Raw genomic sequence first — 23,188 nt, forward strand, 5'->3', positions numbered from 1 at the left:
ACCTTATATCGTCCATTATATTTGTGTTCATTTTACACTGATTTTTTTTTACGCCAGTGTCTCTTGGAATAGAACTCCTCTGCAAAATGAGGTTTACCTGTATTTCGGTGGAAATAAGGGTGATATATGTGTCACCTACTTTCAAAATCAGCCAGATCCATGTAAGTCGATTTTACAAAAAATGCAAAATTCTCCGGCAACATTTATGTTTAAAAGATAAGTCTATCTGTAGTTAAAATATTATGAAACAGAGAATTTTACCATTTTTTAAGAAAATATTCAATTATTAAAAAAAATAGACGAGACACAAACCGATAATGACGTCATTTTAATTTTTGACCTAACCCCGCTCTCTGATTGGCCGATATGGGTCTGTAGGCAAGTTCCATAAATATATCGGAATTTGAAATACAACGCTGGTTTTAAGTTATTTTTATCAGGGTTTTCAAGTATATAAATATTTCAAACAATAAAACCCACAATTAGCATTCCCATGGAGTATTTATTTTAAAATCTTATAAAATTCGATCTGGCGGATTTTGAAAGTAGGCGACACATATCTAGCATTTATTATTTCGGAGAGGTGGATGTCAATGTCAAAAGTAGATACAATTTATTTATCTATTATTATCATCAATACTCTGGCAAGCAAGCAGTATGACACACACTGGTTTTGTGAACACATGGAAACATTTTTAGATTGTGTGCTAGGAGGTTGTTTCCATAGCTTTTTTCTGAAATTCAAAGTATGATGTGCAAAAGAAAGTAAAGAGTGTTTTGGCAATTTTAAAAGGGGAGAAAAATACAAAATAAAATATACATTATGAGGGAAAGTTGAAGGCAAATGCAGCATAGAAAAAAGACATATTATATTCTGACAAAGAACTTGAGAGAGTGGCTGTAGCACGAAACCACTATTTAGAGCAGTTACACAAAATAAAATTTATCAAGTGATTTCCAACCTGCATGGAGTGTCACAATGAAAATCTTAACACATAAAATTACTGAATAATGCGTTGTGCGTTCATAAAATCATATGCAATCTCTTTTTTGCACGGACTTCTCGTTAAACAAATTCATTGAATTTTTTCAATAATTGTTTAATGGAATAATTGTTTAACCTTTGGCGGCGTGCAAACAATACATAGCTTAGCTTGTCAATTCAAAGTTCAAGGGACCAAAGTGTAAAAAATATTTAGAATAAGTTTTTTAAAAATGTAAAGTAATGCGCTGCAAAGTTTCCAAAGCATTTTTTTTTCTTGAAATCAACAAATGTAGAAAATAAATTTAAATTAAAATTTTATTAAATTTTTATAAACATCTACAATAATTTATGTTCATTTGTTGTAATTTTATTGAGAGTTTCATGCGAAATATAGTTAGGGCGACCAAAATATTGAAATATTTTTTAAAGTTGTATTGAATTATAGTTGTTGGAATCAATAAGCTTTTACTGTACGTATTAAGTTTGGCATTTTGAAATTAATTTTGCATAAAACATGAACAATCAACTTTTGTGACACTGTTTCGATATTCACGGTCAGCAGCCATGTGACGCCACGACAGGAACAGCCCTTAGGGTAAATGTATCAATAGACTATCATTTATAAGCGAGATAAGAGATAGATGTGCTCTTTGTGTTAAAACAGTTTAATATTAGATATAACATTCTTTGATCTACTCTAATGTATATTTAATATTCATGTACAATGCTTCTTTACGAAATCAACACGTGACAACTTGCTTCACACTGTGCCAAAGACAAATAATATGTTAGAACTATGGATATTCCTAGGGGACATTTGATTTATTCATATACACATTCTTAGGCTATAATAAACACTGTCAATACGAATCGTAATCTGTAAATATTCAATTTATATAGAAATGATAATAAATATGTAATCATATCACATCTGTTTTTTATTGATAAGGATTTGAGAATTTTCTAGTGTAAAATATTAATTTTTCAGATAAACTCGGATATTTTGTAGGGTGTATACATTTTTTTCTAAAGGCACTAAACAAAAATCGAAATGAGTCATAATTTTCAATAGATTTACAATCAACACACTTGAAAGTTAGAAAGAGTGTGTCAAATGAATAACTTAATATGTATTCTAATAGTATATCAGTAGAATTCTCTGGAATATTGTAACAAGAAACGTTCATTAAGTATATATGTATTATCTATTTAGTAAATTGTATGTATACATAGATTATCATTAGTATAATAAAGGCCTGTTTAGATACATATACCTACTACTCATTAGGGCAAGAAACTATACGAAGAGAGATTGGGAAAGTTTTATTATTATTCAATTTTCACCGACACATAACAGTAGATCAATCTAGGCAATTTTGAACGACCGGGTAACATTGAACAAAACCAAATATATTTTTATTTGTCTCCATAGAGATGAAGTATCTACTAATGAAGTAAACTACCAGAATTTCATATTTCCATCTTGAAAACTTCTTCATCTCTGATAAGATATTGAAAAAATCTTGATTACAACCCCTCGAATGGTGAAATCCGGTATTTGTATAAATGATACGAGCACATTCAAATTCTTCTCAAAACAAAAAAGCTCAGCTTAGAGATTTTTATCTCTGTAATAACAGTTAAATATTTAAAGTATGTGGTAATAAGTAGACATGGTATATAATAGATACATAATTTTTTTTAACAGATTTTTTTTTGCAGTTTGATTTATGCAAAAAATAAATTCCAGAATCGTTTTGTTTTAGGAAGAAAAGCGGTACAGAATTAATGAAACTTATTGATATCCTAACATTATTAAAATATGAAATTGTGTTCAATGTTACCCTGATAACTTAATATACATACTTTTAAATACACGCTGATTTTAAAATTTTCCATTTCAACAAGAGGATGTAGATAATATAATTATTGTTTTAATAACAAATACAAAACAGATGGCAAAAGGCGTTCAAAGTTACCCAGATTGTGTGTATTTCAAATACAAAATATGTAGTTAAATAATAAAACCGTCAACATAACATTGAAACAGACCAAAATTCAAGAGATACAACTATTTTCCCTGTTTTCCGTTTCACTTGATTCTGTTTCCTGATCAGTTGGTGTCATTTCTCTTCTTAGCATTACTTGGCAAATTAACAATTTACTAAGCCATTGTCTAACAAAATGACTTCTCCCTAAAACATTACATGGCAACAACTACAAATATTACTGTTTGCAATCATAGTTACCGCTAGAGTTATCTTTACAAATAAAACTGCGTCTGAGGAGTATTACATTTACAACATCAGGAATTTGAAAAAACTTCTTTTGATCTACACAAACAGCCAACATGTGAAAATAATTTATTAAAAAGAAAATTATATTCATAATTATTGTTTAATATCCATACATACATGTCCATACTCCTCTAAATTTGTTTCAACACAGTATTCCATCCACGCTAGCAGATAGATAAAGGTGAATAATAAATGATAAAATTCAATTTTGTGCAATCCTAAGAACAAATTTAACAACCAATAAGTAACAGTCAAACGAATACAAAAGTAACAGAAATAAAAATTTTGTCACACATCATCACACCAAAAATGCATCATATAATGCAAACTGTTGTGCATCAGCTTTATATGTAAGTAGGAGAATGTTTCAAGTCTGTATCGCAAACTGTGCATACCATGGCATCTCTTTTATTGACCAGGGTACATGTCGGACACTCCTTGCCGCCACTCATGAGGGGCGTGGCTTCCACACCCACCTGCCTGGACTTGGCGCACATCTCGCACGCATTCCTTGCGGCGCTGTTCACGTAGGTGCAAGTCCCGCACTCCCAATGAGCGAACCCGACATCTTTCCTTTCCTTACCTCCTGGTTGGTCCGAATTCTTCACTCCTTGGTTATCGTTTCTAGAATGGGTTTCCGAGTCTCTGGCCCCCGAGCTGCGAGATCCATGCTGTTCGGAACCATGCCTGTTTGTGAAACTCTTATCTTGGTCGTGAAGACTGACTACTAACCGGGTTTTGAGGCCTGCGTCCGTACTGTCGAAGCCTTGAGAGTGCTGCCGAATGTGACGGCTATTTGAACTACCAGATGCTGCAATGTAAGATTAACATTAGATTGTGATGATGATCAATAAAGAGTAACAATGGAAGAGGGAAATTATTCTCCAGCATAATTACTTAAAGATACTGAATTGACATGTACAAATGACTAGCATATACTAGGAGCCATCAAAGACATTGCGACAGTACAGATCAAGCAATTATTATTAGCTCCCTCTCCAAGCACAAGAGCTCAGTCTCTTTTTTGGAGAGGCTCAGAGCAACTAAAATTATAAGATTGTATTAAGTAGAATTGTATAGAAATTGTATAAAAAAATAACCATATTAAATAAATTTAAAAAAAAAAAAAATTATGATTATTTTTTGTATTATTATTTCATTATTGCCCTATATCACTCATCACTCCAACCGATAAAGGTATTTATAAAACAAGTAAATATCTATGATACATCCCAAATATAGATGTATCTAATAGATATGCGATACTTTTACAGTTAAGCAATTGGGATTAGGTACATCAGAATTATTTCTCAGTTTATATTTCTTCCAGTTTGTTTTTGATGTCAAATACATCAGAAACTGGAAATACTATATACTACTAGACAACTAGAATTAACATAATTAGCATTAGTCAAATTAACTAACAACTTCTTAATAAGAATTTGTTACTTATTTCAGTTTTTTAATACGATGCCCATCACTGATCCCAAGTACCCCAAAGAAAAGAGCATTAATTATTTTATGGCAATCTCCATCAAACTTTCAAAGATTACAATACAAATATGGAGCCATGACAAATATAAAACATGCGTAATGACAAATCAGATAGGAATATTACCTGGAGTCTTTTTGTTGGTGGGTGCCGCCTGTGCAGAATGATCTAAGGGTGGCTTCTTTTTGGGTACATTGTCATTTTCCGAACTCAAGCACTTGACGACACTTTTCTTCGCTTTGCGACTTTCAGCGCCTCTAGTTGTATTGTTTCCATTGACATAAATGTTCATATCCATTTCTTTTTTATCTTTGGTATCCTCCTTGGAAATAAGACGTGTTTTATCAGTGGTTACTCTAAATCCGTTGGTATCTTTCGCGGGGCTTATAGATGCATTTTCGTACGAACTAGACTTTCTTTTGTCCTTCTCATCGGCGAGAATATGTTTTCTACTGTTTGCTTTTGCCGCCTTGGCCTCGTTGTCTTGTTTAATTTTAAGCAAGGCCTCATTTATTTTAGCAGTCCTGTACATCTCTTCGTCAGAATCTTTTTCTAAACTTATCGCATGGAGGGCGTCTTCCAGGTCCATAGTCGTCTGTTGATACCTCTTCGGATCCCTAGTTCCCACCCTTCCTAGAGTCTTAGAATCCCTTTCGAGGGGCGGTGAGAGGATATTGCCTCTTTCGCCCAAATCTTTCGAATAACCTTGACTTTCCAAATTCCTAAAAACATAATCCCAGCTCTCGAAAGTACCCATTCCGTCTTCGCGCGCTTTACTTAGCGAAGGTTGGGTATCGGATCTCGGAATGGAAAACGTGTTATCGCTCGTGTACGAAGCTGACGATCTCGGTGCGCTGTTTCTCCTGGAATTTTCTTGATTTTCATAATTCAAATCGTGGGATTTTTTCATGGTTCCGTGGGCCATCGAATTATTTTTGGAATCCATCGAACCGCCGTGGTAAATTTTAGAATTCACGTGGGACTGGCCATTGTCCGTCCTCTTCCTTTCGGGATTGACTTGCTTGGGACTGGACATACTCGGACAAGTATGGTGAGAATGACTATTGTTAGAATAGCTGGGTATATCGAGCTCGATGAGTTGACCAATGGGAACAGATTGACAGTAGTTAGTCTGGGGAACGGCGGGACAATGGTATCCATTGCTGAGAGGCAGAGTGGTGGCTTGCCTGACTGGCCCGTACGCGGTCAAGGGAGGTTGTATCAAATAAGGATGCGGGTTCATAGGATTGTAATAGTACCCGGGCAGAGGTGCACACTGGTTAATGCCCACATTGTTGAACCTATACATCGGGTTGACTTCTAAAGGATTTCTTTGTAACCCATTCAAAGAGTTGACGTGTTGAGCTTGCATCATGGGATTGGAACAGTACAGACTGTGTGGATCCGGGTGGGAATCGACGTGCACGTGTGTTTTGACGGGTAGTGTATTTGCCGCTACAGCGTGACCATTGTGAATATATCCATTAGTACCCGGTTGCACGCAGTGAGGGTTTATGTGCTGCCCGTGCAAACCGTTTATTGTTGAAATAGTATGATAGTTCTGTTGTAACATGTTGTAGTCATTAACTGGGGGGGATGAAAAGGGCAGATTATTTTTAATGACTGCGTGAGGACTGGTACCAAACTTCACATTGGAATACAAATCTGAAAGAAAGGCAGAAATATGTAATCGATTTATTTATGAGAAATAATAGTGGAAACAAATTAATTGTACATCCTATATGGAAAGGCAAAATAAAAATATATTTCTTATTTTTGAAGGAATAAATTTAGAAGGTATTTCAATTAGTTTTGGCTACCTTTAGAATGATTCCTCTGAGAGTAGATAATGATGGCAGCAGCCTGGTCCACATCCCCAGAATACTCTTCTCTACAGCGCAAGACTTCCAGCCAACTACAGCTTCCTCCCCGTATGGACACTTCCTCCCAGATTTGGATCATTATCTGAACAAAAACAAATGATGTAATACGCGAAATCGTCAAAATACGAATGGTCAAAGGTGCCTTGAGGGAAGATAAAGTGCGCCTTTAATGTACTACACTTTTGTACGTTTGACTTCCAAAGATAAATTGGGAAAATATAAATATCCCAAAAATACTTAGGATTTCATAAAAAATTTAACTTCATGCATTTGTTACATTTGTAACAAGTTATAATGAAATACATAAAACATTATTAACCTGTTAACTGGGGAGTTCACATTTTAATTACGTAACATACAACGGGCGTGAACTCTTTCACTAGAACGTGTCAGTACGTCAACCCGGTGGACGTAATTTCATATATTTTATGCTTAAAACAAATAAAAAGACTATGAAATGTATATTTTTTTGTTTATTTTTATATAAATCACAAAGTAAAAGACAAAATTACGATCAAATGGAAAAGAATTCTTGTCGAGACATGTATGGATGACTAATTAACTCTGTTGTTGGAAAATATAGGTCTCACCCAATCCGGGGCGCAGCATATATTTCAAGGACGTATTCATTTGACCTACCCGTACCCGATATTGTTTACTTTTGACATATTTATACGTCCCGTCCGGTTAACAGGTTAATTTGGCGAAGGCCTAATGGTATTTTTTTCATTCCAAAGCCCTGTTCCTGTCTTAATTTTTAGTATTTCTCAATATCAATTACCTGACATTCAACGTAGGCGATGAGCGAGTCTCTGGAAACTGCCGTGACTTGATCAGGACAGACAGGTCCATCCAGGGTGAAGGTGTGCGGAGTGCTATCTTGTCGGTACCCCATGGCGCGCAGCATGTCTCCAGCGTCGGCCAATCCGGAACCTTCCACCTCATGCTTGTAGAAGCCGCTGTACAACTGCAAACCAAAAAAGTAATAAAATTTTTTCAAGAAAAGAGAAAAATATTTTTGTTATTCATTATTTACAAAAATACTTCAATTTCATACTATTTATGTGAGCCTAAGCGGCTCATTATTAGAAATAGGTATCAAATTGAGGTAGAGTGGGTTCCGACCGGGACCACAACCCGACACATATATTACACGTAAGAACTTCCGTAGTGTCATATTATGAAATATTATTATTTTAAATATTATTACATATAAGAGCTTCCATAGTGTAATGGTCAGCACGCTCGGCTACCATTCTGGAGGTCCCGGGTTCAATTCCCAGGGGGTGTCAAATAAATATAAGTGATTTTTTCACTCTAATTTTTATTTGATATTATCCTGGACTGGTACCTGAAGCGGAGGGCTGATCACCTTTCCTTCATGTGTTAACGATCAAGATAACACTGCGTTTATATGCAGTGCCCTATGTACCACTGAGGTGCGGATGAGGGTTTGAAGAAGGAAGAAGTTGAGGTATTAGTATTTTACAAAAATGGCACTATACAAATTATCTAAATTATTATTATTATTATTAACCGTAATGCAGGACAAACCCTTATGGTGCGGTACTCCTTGCGCCAGTGCTGCACCAGCAGGTTGGAGGCGTAGCGAGCGAGCGCGACCCACCCCCGGGCGAGACGGAAGGCACTGAAGTCCGGGAGAAGGGCCGACCTCGACAGCAGCTCCGCCGTCTCGGGAAGAGTGAACTTGTTCTCGTGAGGCACCAGATATAAGTAATCCAAAATATAACCTGAAAGATTTAACGATAGTTGTGAAACTGTGATTTTGTTATGCGCATATTTATTCATTAGAGTCTCGCTAATCCCAACACGCGAATCCGAACGTCCAGTTAATCCGAACATGCCCCGGAATGATATTTTTTTATGAACGATTAGTTTTTTATGTGACATAAATGCTCATTTCTCAAGGAATTAATGCTTAAAGGGGTGAAAATAAGTGCATGTCAAATCAATTAAAAAATAAATGAAATATTTATTAAATACAGTACAGTTTTTTATTTAACCACCCTACCAACACGAATGTACGTAATACGTCCATTATATTACCGCCCGAACGCAATAAGCCGTATCACCTACGTTCAGGTACAAAAAAGCATACCCTCAACCACAGAAACGTACATGATATCGCTCACTCCTTACAACAATGTCATATATCAAAAATTGTCACTATGTTTTCGAAATGCCCAGAAAATGTACTATATCCCAGCAAAAGCCGCATAATTTTAACTTAATATTTACCCGCTACAGGGCAGAAAGTGTTGTTTTTGCATTTTGAAGAAAAGGTATTGTTTAATTATTTTTTTAAGTGTACTAAATATTTCTCAAATAGAGAAAAAACCTATAGGTTTTACCTAAAAAGATCTGTTGCACAGTAAAAAGTTTAATAAGTACTTGATATTTATTTTTAATACATTTTATTATATTCTTAAACTTTAAAAACGATCTCCTGAAAAATCGAGTTTTTTTATATACGACGTTGTTGAAAGGAGTGAGCGATATGTCAAATCGTTCCTACTCGGGCTACGCATACGAATATGTCATACGGCACGTTTAGCATTTCGAGGTCAATATCACTAGCTACCTCTTTTTCAATGTTTGCAGAATATGTCGGGATTATGTTGATTGATATATTGCATTCAATACAAAATATATTTGTAAAAATATTCAATAGAATGTCATAACAACAACAATAAAAATCCGGCGACATCTCATGTTGAGAACCTCTGACTTGCAAAGGGTCATAAATAGGTATATTGCTTTAAAAATTGTCTGGTACATTGTAAATAAGTATTGTTATCGAGAAATCTTATGAAAAAAAACCCGAGGATTTTTCACCTATCTTTTTGGGTTATTACCCAAAGGTAGGGTGGTTAATACTGGGGTTTGACAGCACATTATGTACAGTAATTGCACATGTACTGCAGTGTAATAACTGTTAGCCGTGAACTGTATTCGGGTATTATTATATTGATAAAGAAGAGTAGTCTGTTCCGATTCTGTATTAGTTTATATTTACACACTATACGCCACTACAACACAAGAGTGTCGGGCTGTGGTCCCGTGGTTAGTATCGCGGACTCTTAAGTCAGAGTTTCTCGGTTCGAACCCACTCTACCACAATTTAATACCTATTTCTAATAATGAGGCTCACAGAAATAGTATGAAATTGAAATATTTGTGTAAATAATGAAAATACAAATATGATTTTTTTCAATAAAGAAAAAAAAAAAGGAGACTCGTTCTTTCACATCCAACTGCGTTATCACGGTTATTTCGGCTAATCCGAACAAGGTCCGGTCCCAATTGGGTCGGATTACCGGAACTGTACTGTAAGTTAATTTCATTTTACCTAGTGTGGGTCTTATGGAAAAATTCTGACCAGAACCCATTTACAATAGTAATTCCCACAGAATAGTAATTCTTTACGAGAGGTTATAAGATATAAATAGAAGGAAAAATATCAAGCAATCCCAGTCTGTATATACATGGTTGACAAATTTTTGATGGCAGAAATGGCAAAAACGAAAGAATTATATAAATAATAAAAAAATACTATCATTATAAATTACTTATGTAAAAAAATATTATTATTAAAATTGTACAAAGTAATTCATTAAATTTAAAGATCATTATGAGCATTTTCACTATTCACTCCTGCAATGACGACAATATTACACAGGAAGCACTTGTTATTTCAGTGATTTTTATATTTTTATCAAATAAAACATATAATATATAACAGTAAATAATAAAACCATTGTTACCTTCTAATTTCTTCCTTTGGTCTAATTTCTCTGGACTGTCATCCGTTTCCAAATAACTTAAATGTGTGTTGTCAATTTGTCGCCAGAGTTCTGGTAATTTTTCTCTTATAACATAATCAGTCAATGCCATTTTGAGTTTATTCTCAATTACATTCGAAGAGTAATATGCAAATCTGAAATAAATAATTTATAAAACAACACTTGGCTCGCATAAACATAACATCCACGAAAAACATATGCAATATGTAAATTAACATGAAAAGAAAGACGAAGAACACACATCAATTTATCAATTATATAGAACTGATAAGATAAAAATGATTTGCAAACAATGTGATTGACTCCAGTAAATCAAAAACAGATTAAATCTGGTAGAATAAGGAAGTCGAGGAAATGTCGATTCGTAAGGTTAGTGTGTTAGCTGCCCAAAATAGTTATTCCCAAAATAGCAACGCTATCAAACACTACTTACATTTTAGCCCGCGACGAAATAGGTCATAATCATTATATTAATATTTGTTGATGTCAGCCAATTTATAGAGAAATACACAAATATTGTAATGCGGAAATTACTACATTTTCACTTCAAACTTATTTTGACGTCTCCCTTCATAGCCATCTGTGTTTCATAAATAAAACCAGGTAATATGTCAGATGGCTATAAAATATACAATTTATGTGTACGGTCAAAATGTATCAGTGGCAAGTTAGAAAAGGATTATGAAAAATAAATAAACGGATGTTTAAAAGATTTTTCTAATACTTATGACTACAGTGTTTGCTTCAATAATTTTAATAATAATATGGAAGCACTAACCCAAAGATTTTACACGTTTAGACAATAAACAAAAATTATTTTATTTTATTATTTGATGGAAAGGTGTGTTGAGATGGTTTGTACATGTAGAACGTATGAGTGAGGAAAGAACGGTTAAACAAATTTATGAGGTGAATGTAGTTGGAAAAAGAAGCAGAGGAAGACCGAGGAAAACCTGGCACAATCAAGTATGTCAAATACTTGAAAGCGCCCGGGTCAGGAGTCGTAATAATCGTCGGATATGTATGAGGATATGCATGAATGTAGAAGAGGCAAAGAATGTTTGCAAAGACAGGGTGGTGTGGCGTTCGATTTTATCTGCCTACGCCTGCGGTGAAGCGGCGTGATGGTTAGTTAGTTAGTTAGTTACAGTTTTATTATTTGATGGATTCAAAAATATTTAGAGGTAATTGAATGGATTTTCCGTTTTAATATTATTATTACCGTAGAAAACGGTATTTTTTTAGCTAGGTATCTACTTATCAAATTTATTTTGATTTTATTTTATCTTCATTGTAAGTATCTACCTTTGTAACATAAATTATTCGGTGTTGCCAAGTTAATAGTCACCTATTGTCATTTTTGAATACCTATAGATAACTTTTCTATCGGGAAATCTTAGTAAATCTATGGCTGAACGGGACTGGGGGTCGACGTCTGTTGTAAATGGCTTTAGTTTTGTTTTTAAATAAGTTGTTTTCTGCATGAAGGATGCCATTGGTAATTATGAATTCATTGTTTATTTAAAATTTCAGCGCTATATGTCATATTATGCAACATATTCCAATAATACGTCACCGCGACTTACGTTGCACACGCAATATAAATTTTTCACGGGAAATTGACCAAATTTCGTTAATTTGTGTGCTATTGTTAATCATTGTTTCGTGTTCTTGTAATTAAAATACAATTTCCATTTACTATTTGTTTTTTTTTATGATCCAAGTGATAACGCCCTGTGCGGATGAACCATAAGTACATGTTTCTATGTAAACTTCCCAGCGTAGGTTTCCTGACTTTGAAAGAGTCGCCTGAGTAAAATATATGCAAATCCAGTAATTTGGTGATTTAAAATAATTACGTATTTTTTAAAATTATCTGTGCATGTTATAAAAACTGACGTTTATATTTAGTAAACTGTTAATTTCCACTCGGTGGTGTTGTAACACGGCTCGGAATAAATATCGCGTTTATTTACAAACGTCTTTCTTATTCAACACATTATTTACTCAGTTATCAAGACAACACATCCACATTGCACGATATTCGTTATCTACCGAATGTTTTCACACATGATTTACTAACCACGCTTTCAAGTAACCTCTGTAGTTTTTACATTTTATTTTCATGTTTTTCTAAATTAAATATTATCAGAATATATCCCCGTAACTAATCATATTCCACTAAACAATTTAATTTTACATTTTCTTAGACATTGCCCATAAATAATTGGTGGGATAATGATACAATAACCTGTGAATTTATTTTTAGAATGAAATCCCGATTGAGATTTTAATTAATGTTTTTATCCAGGTACAAATTTATATAGCATACAATTTTACCTGTCTTGTGTTTTAGAGGGCATTTGGAATTTCTGTGTTCAATAGAGCATGTTTGAATGACACTCCTCATTTTTTCAAAGGGTCAATGCCTCCAATTTGTAGCCTCTTTGCTGGTTACAGAAATAAGTTTTGTGTTCCTGAATGGTACATACAGTTATATACTCATACATACATATAGCTTATTAAAAAATGAATTACTGTAATTTGTTCCATGAGTTAAATTAATGTTACCAAAAATACCCAAAGATATAAAACAATGCAAAAATATATTGGCAGCTAGGACAATACAGCCCCTGGAGCTCTTTAGCTGTCAGGCAAGTTCTGTCAGCTAAGACAACAAATTAAGTTACACCTCCATAGACAATTTTTTTTATATTTAAGAGTCACTTATATAATATTTGTTATGATTAAATAAAATAAATTGTAAAATAATCATTAAAACAACTCACATACTCAAACATATTGGAGAGATTCTTACTTTATATAGGGGCATAATATCTTTTCCCACATAACATCAATTATAACTATCTTTTCCATACAGAGTGTGGTATGTCTGATGGCTATAGCCATCATTTTCTAAATAAGAGACATAGTTTTGACTTCTATAGTTTAATTCTGAATGTATTCAATTTATATTATTTTTCAAAGATGAGGAAGAATATAGAATATGAGATGTCAAAAAATAATATGAAATTAACTCCTGTAATTGGAGATAATCCAGATTTTGTGAACAAGTATTTGGACACACTCAAAATGTTGTATTCAATTTAGTGAATGTTAAAACATTTTCTCCAGAGCTGATTATCAAGCCCCCATGTTCCTGTTTTCATTTATTTCTACGTGATTTCTGATCAAATGTGTTTGTTTTAGAACAATGAATGAAACATTTCATGGAGCTATCAACATAGTATGGAAACACCCGGAGTGGATTTGGACTCAAACTGTGACTCTTTGATAGAGTCCGTCTGTCCGTACAGCAGCTACCTGGGGCCATCCGAGGCCATGTATAATCTCTTCAAACCGGGAAGTAGTTTCATCGGCATACTGGACTCCGACTCCTGCAGCTCTGATCCTGTGCGCGCCGATTGCTCCCTGAATGATGGATTAGTCGCAGTGGAACTCCGATCTCCCAAAGTGGACTTTTACCCATCGAAAAGAACTAGTATACATATTCAAATCGAAGATGATGATATCTGCCCGCTGAATTCATTCCCGCGGAACAATAATTGTGCTGAATCTGAACAATTCCATCAAAATTTGTCCGAGGAAAGTTACGTACAAAGTATTCATTCAAATTTCGAGCTTAAGGAATCCGGCTGTGAAAGTTTATTAATAGACAATAATCTACCAGAGAACAATGAAATCCATCCAGATTTTGTCGATCCTGTAACACTCTCTGAAGATTTAGGAAAGAATCTCCCGAGCGTGTTTTGTCCAAATATTCGTCGGGAAACGCACTGCATTCGAGAAGAGTTTAAAGAGTCTAGAATTCCGGACACCAAACCTTCCCTGGCAACTTTTCTGACAATGGAAAACAGCAACAACGCGATAGATAACAATCTCCATGCCAGCGTTTCTCTTTGTCAATCTGTTCCTTCCGCTAATAACTGCGATTCCAACAACCACATCTTCAAGCTTCCCAATAATGAACTCACTTTCAATGGGACACTAAAGCATTTACAAAAGTTTCCACCCATTGCTGAATTCAAGGAATTGAAAGACGACTACAAGTATACTTTACCTAGAGAGTATACCCATAAAGATGAATCCACAGAATACTTACCATACAAATCATCCGATGATGTGACTTCCAATTCATCACTGAGCATTTCCACTAGCAGCAGTAAATCTGAGATCACTGTCTTCTCATCCGCATCTCAGTTTCCTTCTGATTGTGATGTAGTATCTAGTGATATACCATCCAAGAATTTATCTCTCAAGTTTTCCGACGCACTCCCTAAGAGTCCTGTTAAAGCTACCGCCAGCGCGCCTGACAATGCCTTTACATTCGCGGGGACTGTCAACACTTTGAAGCCTAAAAGGAATGAAATGCAAGAGACGAATGTGCAACAAAACTTGCCGCACAATAAAAGCGGAGAATCTATGGACAGTTCTTACAATAGTGGACCACAATCGCCCAACATATTCTCCGATGACGATGAAGACTATCTTGACCAGAAGTCGGAATACGATAAAGTTAACCTGATATTGAAGCAATTTGAAACGTGCGATAAACATTTGATACAAACTTTAGAGGTATGCATCTCACTTTTTTTAATTTTGTGTTCTGTATCCTTTTAAGAAGTAATTTGTATTTTTTTTTTTTCAAAAATGTTAATAATATTAGTATATAACCACTCACGGAGATTTTTATGTCTACCGGTTTCGAGACGTACCCATCTCTTCGTCAGGACAATCACTACCACAGCATGTAAACAATACCACCCTTCACCACCATAGCACCATTTACACACTCAAAACTGCACAAAATGTCTAACACATGTGATTTTTGGTCGACCCGAAGACCAACATGCACTAAAGGGTTCAGCACAGACATGCGTTACGAGCCGAGGTTAAATATGCACTTGAATTAAACACATTAATGAATCAACTTATATACTCGTAGTGCATGTTTAACCTCGGCTCGTAATGCATGTCTGTGCTGAACCGTTTAGTGCATGTTGGTCTTCAGGTCAACCGAAAATCACATGTGTTGAGTGCATCTCGGTGAGTGGTACTAATATTATTAACATTTTTGTAAAAAAATAAATAAGTAAAAATGACTAACCACAAAGTAAATGCTTTAAATATTAATAATATTGAGAATAATATAGTAATTTGTATATTTATATTCCATTATTTTCACCTCATAGTTATCTAACTTTTGCCACTAATACGATGCTATATTCATTTGGACTGTGATATTTTATTTTGATTAATATGAAGTAGGCTACTAATGACATCATTTTACTAGACACGATTGATAGAATTCATCCGTTATTCTTTCAGAAAACTTTGCAAGGTGTGTTGCCACCTCCCTCGGTTACCATTTGCCAACTAACTGCTGCAGACATATTGGATCGCTACAAGCAGCACCTTCCTAAATTCGATAATCCCGAAGAAACAAACAGGGAGCCGGTTGATCCTGAGGCCTCTGCCTCTATGACGCCGCCACGGAGAATCAGCTCTGACGCTTCGAGTGACCCTTTACTGTCCAACACTCTAGCCTTGGCTTTAGAAAACACAGTCAATCAGACGTTTGACCAGTCAATGGTGTCCGATCAAGGAAATGAAACATTGTGCGCCGATAAATGCGAACGAACTTCTAGCTCTAGAGGATTCCTTCACATTAATGGATCAGAGGATATTGCCGCCAATGAAGATTGGCCTCATATACTTCTATACAGATTCCACGGAGTCCAGTAAGTTTTTTTTTAATGTACTGTTGATATATCTTATACTGTCATCTTTTAATAAAAACAATTGTAACCATATTAAATAAAAAAAATCGGAATTGTGTTTACGGTTTCTTGTGATTGGATTACTTGTGTTAACTATATGACCCTAATTAGTGTAATAATTAGGGTCTGAATGGACGAAAAAACCGCAGGACAATATTGTGTCAAAATACTATTGAAGAAGATACATACTATTTATAGATTCTAATTTATGATCAATAAGTAAGTAATCTTTGTAGATCCCTATCTATATTTTTCTTCTTTTTCTTTTAACCCTTATCCGCACCCAATGGTGCATAGGGCACTTGCATCATAGTTACGCAGTGTTACCTTGATCATTAAATGTATGAAGGGAAGGTGATCAGCCCTGCGCTTATTGTACTAGTCCAGGGTGATATTAAATAAATATGAGAGTGAAAATCACCCATATTTATTTTGACCCCCCTGACCGGAAACTGACCAGAGCATTTTGTCATATGTAACATGTTATGATGCGAGCATTCAGATAGTCAATACACCGAACCGAGCGCTCCATCCATAGTTTCGGACGCTCAGTGATGCTCGCCGCGAGCGATGTTAGGACGTTATGTTACGACGAAATGCTCTGGTCAGTCTCCACCTTAAATTTTATTGTGAGCTTATTTAAGAACCCAATGACAAACTGATGGAATTGCAGTTTATTAAGATTTGAAAAAATTTTGTAAGTTGTTTTTGTTTTTTTTTTTTTAATTTAAAAGAAACAATTATTTCTAAAAGCTGCCTCATTACAAATTTGCGTGATCAATCTTCCAGCTACAACTCCACCCCGCACTCGGAGCACGTGGACCTGCTGCTCTCGCGCTACTCGTCCCGCTACCTGGGCTGCGAGACAGCCTCGTCGCTGGTGTGCGTGCAGCCGCCCGCGGCGCCGCGCGCCCGCCGCAGCTGCGGCGTGGGGGCGCCCTCCCCCGGCCGGCGCCTCAGCCACCTGGCCCGGCGCCGGGCCGCCTTCTGCACGGCCGCCAGCCTCTCCCAGCCCACCAACAGGAGGCAGATACTCATCGACAGAAAGTAAATACTCTACAGTTATTAATACAATCCTTCACCCTCGTGTGTTTCATACTAATACTACATAACATACATCGCTCACTCCTTTCAAGAACGTCATAAATCAAAAATCGACAATTTTCAGTTTTACATGTTTCCGGAATGCCCAGAAAATGTACTTTATCCCACCAAAAGACGCATATTTTTAACTTAATGTTTACCCGCTACTGGGCAGAAAGTGCTTTTTTTGCATTTTGAAGAAAAGGTATTGTTTAATTATTTTTTTTAATGTACTAGATATTTTTCAAATGGAGAAAAAACCTTCAGGTTTTACCTACAAAAAGATTTGTTGCACAGTAAAAAGTTCTGTAAGTGGCTTGATATTTATTTTTAATACATTGTATTATATTTTTAAACTTTAAAAACGTTCCCCTGAAAAATCAAGTTTTTTTTATTTATGACGTTCTTGAAAGGAGTGAGCGATATGACATGGCAAGGAAACATCATTCAAGTTAATACATTCTTGTTCTAACTATCATACCCGCCCAATGTTGCATAAAGGTGGGGACTGACCGGAGTCATTTCGTTGTAACAACACATTGCAATGCGAGCATCCGTATAGTCAGTACAGCGTTCCGAGTGCTCCATCCGAAGTCGGATGCTCGCCGGGAATGTTACGTTACGATGAAATGTTTCGGTCAGTCCCCACCTTTAGACATTGCATCCAATCAACCTCCATCATTGTGTGGGATACATTCTAGACATGGTCGTGAATTTTCATAATGAGCAGGGGATTTTGAAAATATCATCTATGATTTGAATAATTGGTGTATTAATATGATAAAATATTACCAATAATTAAAACATGTCATACAAATATAAATCATTTATTTCCAAAAACGATTCCCTTATTTGGCCTTTTAACACATTGTTTGCGAGAAACTAATGTTGGTAGAGAGTGAGAGACCCTTAAAACGTTCTAATTGCTTATTTCTGGTACAGCGCGAGACGCCTAAAAACATTGTACAGATCGGAGTTGGGATTACAGTTACTTAGGTGATTAACGGGTTGATGAAATACCGTCGGGGTTGATGAAATACCGCCTGCCAACAATGTGTTGCATTTGTTAAGCAAAATTTACTGACTTTTTGCGTTAATTGGCCAAACTCATGTAATTGGTTTTCAAAATAACCTTATCGCTAATGGCACGAGAAGTTTCTGATTCATGAATCGACAATAGTTTTGCTTCAACATTATTTTTCGGATGCATTATCTCTGAGAAAAAACATCAGACAAATCTCCGCAGCATCTTGCTATGTAATAATTCCGCATTCACCGGGGTCACGATAAATGCAGGTTACCTGTACTATTACTCGAGTGTCAATCTCAAAAAGGCCAGGTGATTAGTGCTATGGGTACCAGACCAGAGTGATACAAAATTAATAATTGAGGAAAATCTTATTACTTATATAAAACAAGGGACCACCAGCGGAGTGATCACCTAAGAAGCCCTAAACTTCACAGTCTTTAACTATAACAAAGATGTCATGATAAAATAATCTTAAAACCTCAAAATAAAATAATGAAATATGAAAGAGATATTTATATTTTTTAACACTCATTATATAATGTGTGAAAATACAAGTTTCAATCAAATGACAAAAGTTAGTTGCGGTGAACAATTTTTCAATTGTTTTGTTTGTATTTTTTTTTACTATATGAAATATTAACCAATGTTATTTACAATCTAATTCACCAATGAATGTTTACATGTTATCTCTTCTTAGTCATATCTGTATGCTCCCAGACTTTCGAAACTTTCTAATTGTACATACTTCCATACAAAACATTATAGTATCCATTTTTGCAATATGACATACTGATTAAATACTTTCTTCCGTTTTTATATAAAAGTAAATAATCTTATTTTCATTATTAATTTTATCGTTTAAGAGCTCAACAATTTACTATGTGATATACTTTTTTTATTACCATAACTACCGAGCTCGCTCAATTATTTTCTACACTTTGGCAGAGTATTTTTGATAGTATTTTTTTTTTCATTTTTAATTCTAATGTAAATATTTTGAAGCTTTCATCATAATGGCGATTTATTATTTAGTCCCGCTTCCGTTGAACAGCGATCACTAACTCTAATCATACTTTGAATTTTTCATTCCCATACTAATACAATTTTCACCTAAAGTTTCTTCCCCCACAGAAAGTTTGGCAATAACGTCGTCGGTCGATCGCAACTCAAAGGCAAGAGTCCTCGAACTCGCCGCACTCCCGGAAAGAAAACCCCGGGAAGGAAGACTCCCGGGAAGAGGACCCCCGGAAAGAAAACGCCCGGGAAAAAGACACCGGGAAAGAAAACTCCCGGCAGCGCCCAAAAGAGAATGGCTGCCAAAAAGCTGGGGCTCACTACCGATTCCAAAATTAAATCTCAGCCGACGAGAGAGACTTCAAAAAGAGCCCTTTTTCTCAGTCCGGAGAATACATCCGCCAAGCCTCTGGAATCCTTCTATTCCGCCCCTCGACCTTCCACTTCTCGAGCTGTGAAGTCCAAACGAGCTCTTTTCGGTTCCCCGACCAAAACTGACAACGCCAACTTCAACATCACCAAGAGCGACAGCAAGGCTGCCGTCTCTTTCAATAGGATGGGAGGGTTCTCCCTGGATAATGTCAGCCGAAAGCGAAACAGGATGGATGATTCGGAATCGGAAGTCACTCCTACAAATAAAATGCCTAAGAGCTTGTCTTTTGGCGGGGATAAAATTGGATATAATTCCACCGAGAGCGTGCGTACTCTCACCAGGAGAGCGACAGAATATGCATCTTCTAATGGAGAACTAACAGATATTCATAAAAAGGTAGGTTTTGTATACTTTAAGAATTTTTCATTATTATAAATAAATAGAAAGCAAAAAAGACAACAGTAATAGCTCATTAATTTTTAATCATAATTATTTTAACTATGCCGTAATTATATAAATCTTACTAAATTTTCTCCCCCATAACGATGCTTTCATTTAAAACTTTCAATGATTCAAAATAATATTCAGTCCAAAATTCCTGAAGTTTATCTAAAGATAGTTTGGGTTAAAATAACTTTTCAGTAACATTAACTTTAACATTTCTTTCAAACTTCAAACAAAGCGTTAACAATTTTTCATTTTTTCAGAATTAAGTTATAATATTAATCCAAAGTTCTCAAAAATGACATTTGTATCTTTTTCGCTTTTCACTGTCAATAAAAATAATTCAAATAAAAAAACCTCTTATTCACTCGCCTCATTGGTAAAAGATGTACAGATGATTTTTCAATATAATCACAGGATTTTCATTTCAAATTTATTTGAGAATTTTAATGTGTTTAAATGAATCCTTCTGGATTGCAGAAACTCCTCTGGGCGGTAGCGGAGGCACTGCGAGCTCATGGTATCGGTATGTCCCACGATTCCTTCAAGCAGCACGCCACTTCTTTAATACGTTTAACACGTAAACTTTGCACCCTGCCGGCGCACTTACGGGCTTTGAGAACTCCATTCTCCTCCACTAGTGACACGTTGCTTAAGTAAGTTATACTTTATCACTTTTTCTCTCACTGATATTTGTTAATAATTTCTGTTTGCCAAAACTGCTCATGGACCGTCAACGTCTTTGTGATTGCAAAATTGTTTTATTTATCGTTGAAGTATGGTATCCATAACAGTATTATTTATTATCATATTTTAAATAATTCTTCTTAATATCATATTTTTTTACTATCATATTTTTAATAAAACTTCTCAATATTGAATTTTCACATATCTAATTCGTTTTAAGTATTGTAGATTACAACTTGATTACTCTCATAAAGGTATGCAAAAACACCTTAACAAATAATGATATAAAAATATTTTGTAGGGTTTTGTATATAATGTAATATCTACATATAATGATTTTCATATAATTTTTCCGCCAATGAAGTATAACAGTACATATTCACACTCTGTGTGAGTATTTTCACTTTTTTTGACTAATGTTTGAGTCATTTGTATGTGTTTGTCATTAAAAAATCTATAGTAGGTTAAGTAAAAGAATCGCTTTCCCTTTTGCACTTCAGGATCAAAGAAATAATGTAGCATGTCTGTAAAAATATTTATTATTTATTATTTGAATTGTTATTTTTGTATTGTGTATAACCACATAGAACATTTCTGATTGTTTGTTTGTTTTGGTGTTATAGAATCGCCAGGCTGCATGTATTTGCTGTAATCAAGGGAAGGTCAGTTGATGAGCTGTTCTTGGAAGAACAGATCAAGCAGCTGAACGCTGTCTCCACGAAGGTAGTGGGTTATGTCCCTCCCGCCTCCTACGAGCCTAATAAAGGGATGCCGACTTCCGCACTCAGCAAAAACAGTGAAAACTCTTACGGAGAAGTAAAAGTTTTTAAATCTGATGTCGGTAGTAATAAGAAAACAGTTTTGCAGGACAAAACTGTCAATATTGACACTAAGTCTAATGGCAGTAGTAACGGTGCGACAAACCCTGATCTCAAGAAACCCTCATTGTTTAGAGACTATAATAAATTAAAAGCGAGAAGACAAATCAGCTTTGACAATATGGAGGACCCATCCAGTAGGTGACCTACGCTTATGTGAAAGAATCAGCTTCTAAGGAAACTGTTACATGATACAGTAATTAATAAAAAGTGCAATTTTATTCGTATTAATAATTGCGCATTTGAGAGTGTATGTATATTAAAGTGTTAATTAACAAAATATTGACTGAATTTTGAATAATATATTAATGGGTTTGGTTTGAATAAATTAATTGTTTGCGGGAATTCCAGTATATGGATACTGATAATGTGTAGCAAAATTTGAGGTCTTTTCTTTCACATGACATTTTAGTTTTTTTTTTTATACATTACACAAAACTTATATTCAATGGATTGAATCTTTTTATAAATCGGGAAAAATATTTTAAATGTATTGAATGTGTCTGAACCATGTTTACGATTGTAATGATGATTTTGTGAGTGCATAAAAATAATCTTAACATTTATAAATTCCTATTTTCAATTTGAGAAAATACAAAGAGGCAAACTGTTGGCCAAAGGTACACAGTGATTGATATCCGCATCAGTTGCATGTCATTATTTCTTCCCGAAAGCAATGCGACCAATGACTATTGCCAAAAATCCATCCCACAACAAATTATTGTTTTTTTTTTGTCGTTTAAAATATCTGTACTTAGAACATATCGCTCACTCCTTTCAACAACGTCATATATCAAAAATCGTCAATTTTCAGTTGTGCATGTTTTCGGAATGCCCAGAAAATGTACTATATCCCAGCAAAAACGGCATATTTTTAAATTAATATTTACCCGCTACAGGGCAGACAGTGTTGTTTTTGCGTTTTGAAGAAAAGGTATTGTATAATTTTTTTTTAAATAAACTTAATATTTTTCAAATGAAGAAAAAACATTCAGGCTTAACCTAAAAATATCTGTTGCGCAGTAAAAAATTCAATAAGTGGCTTGATATTTATTTTTAATACATTTTATCATATTTTTAAACTTTAAAAACGATCTCCTGAAATATCAAGTTTTTTTATAATGACGTTGTTGAAAGGAGTGAGCGATATATGGGAAATTCATTTAACATTGCAAAAAAATATATATTAAAAACATATTCACTGAATTGAAAACCAAATTAATTAATTAATATGTGAGTGATGTAATGTGGTTGGTGTCATATGAGACAACTCTTAGATATAGAATTGTATTTTTGTTTTTGAACTCAACTTACCTTGTGCAATAAAAATTCTAAACAATTGAAACGGAAACCTCTTAAATACACTTAAACTGCTTTTACAAAATATCTATGCATTT

General features: G+C 34.8%; 2 protein-coding genes across 3 annotated transcripts; one reads left to right on the forward strand and one right to left on the reverse strand.

The window, feature by feature from the left end:
- Positions 1-2,694: 2,694 nt before the first annotated feature.
- Positions 2,695-11,050, reverse strand: tamo (PUB and ZnF_RBZ domain-containing protein tamozhennic). The gene is made up of 7 exons (XM_088278345.1): positions 10,915-11,050; positions 10,443-10,615; positions 8,212-8,408; positions 7,439-7,624; positions 6,595-6,739; positions 4,901-6,439; positions 2,695-4,093 (listed from the first exon to the last, which is right to left on the reverse strand). The coding sequence occupies exons 2-7, from the start codon at positions 10,570-10,572 to the stop codon at positions 3,627-3,629; spliced, it is 2,664 nt and encodes an 887-aa protein (XP_088134471.1). The 5' UTR covers positions 10,573-10,615; positions 10,915-11,050; the 3' UTR covers positions 2,695-3,626.
- Positions 11,051-11,850: 800 nt separating this feature from the next.
- mi (cyclin E-interacting protein minus) lies at positions 11,851-22,165 on the forward strand. 2 transcript variants are annotated; one of them, XM_088278346.1, is made up of 7 exons: positions 11,851-11,979; positions 13,692-15,077; positions 15,831-16,243; positions 17,072-17,329; positions 19,512-20,178; positions 20,707-20,882; positions 21,537-22,165. In XM_088278346.1, the coding sequence occupies exons 2-7, from the start codon at positions 13,731-13,733 to the stop codon at positions 21,934-21,936; spliced, it is 3,261 nt and encodes a 1,086-aa protein (XP_088134472.1). In that variant the 5' UTR covers positions 11,851-11,979; positions 13,692-13,730; the 3' UTR covers positions 21,937-22,165. The 2 variants fall into 2 exon arrangements, with proteins under 2 accessions (XP_088134472.1, XP_088134473.1); XM_088278347.1 differs by having other exon boundaries at positions 19,527-20,178.
- The last annotated feature ends 1,023 nt before the right edge of the window (positions 22,166-23,188 follow it).

Source organism: Brachycentrus maculatus, unplaced genomic scaffold, assembly GCF_059751285.1.
Source record: "Brachycentrus maculatus isolate JH-2025_06_01 unplaced genomic scaffold, ASM5975128v1 h1tg000056l, whole genome shotgun sequence".
NCBI lineage: Eukaryota > Metazoa > Arthropoda > Insecta > Trichoptera > Brachycentridae > Brachycentrus > Brachycentrus maculatus.

Bases quoted from the DNA above. Each gene is read 5' to 3' on its own strand.
- tamo (XM_088278345.1), bottom strand. From the start codon at position 10,572: ATGGCATTGACTGATTATGTTATAAGAGAAAAATTACCAGAACTCTGG. The intron at 8,409-10,442 runs GTAACAATGGTT...TAAATCTTTCAG, and splicing joins CCAAAGGAAGAAATTAGAAG to GTTATATTTTGGATTACTTA. The intron at 6,440-6,594 runs GTAGCCAAAACT...CCTTTCTTTCAG, and splicing joins TCAGAGGAATCATTCTAAAG to ATTTGTATTCCAATGTGAAG.
- mi (XM_088278346.1), top strand. From the start codon at position 13,731: ATGGAAACACCCGGAGTGGATTTGGACTCAAACTGTGACTCTTTGATA. The intron at 17,330-19,511 runs GTAAATACTCTA...TTTCACCTAAAG, and splicing joins CAGATACTCATCGACAGAAA to TTTCTTCCCCCACAGAAAGT. The intron at 20,883-21,536 runs GTAAGTTATACT...TTGGTGTTATAG, and splicing joins ACTAGTGACACGTTGCTTAA to AATCGCCAGGCTGCATGTAT.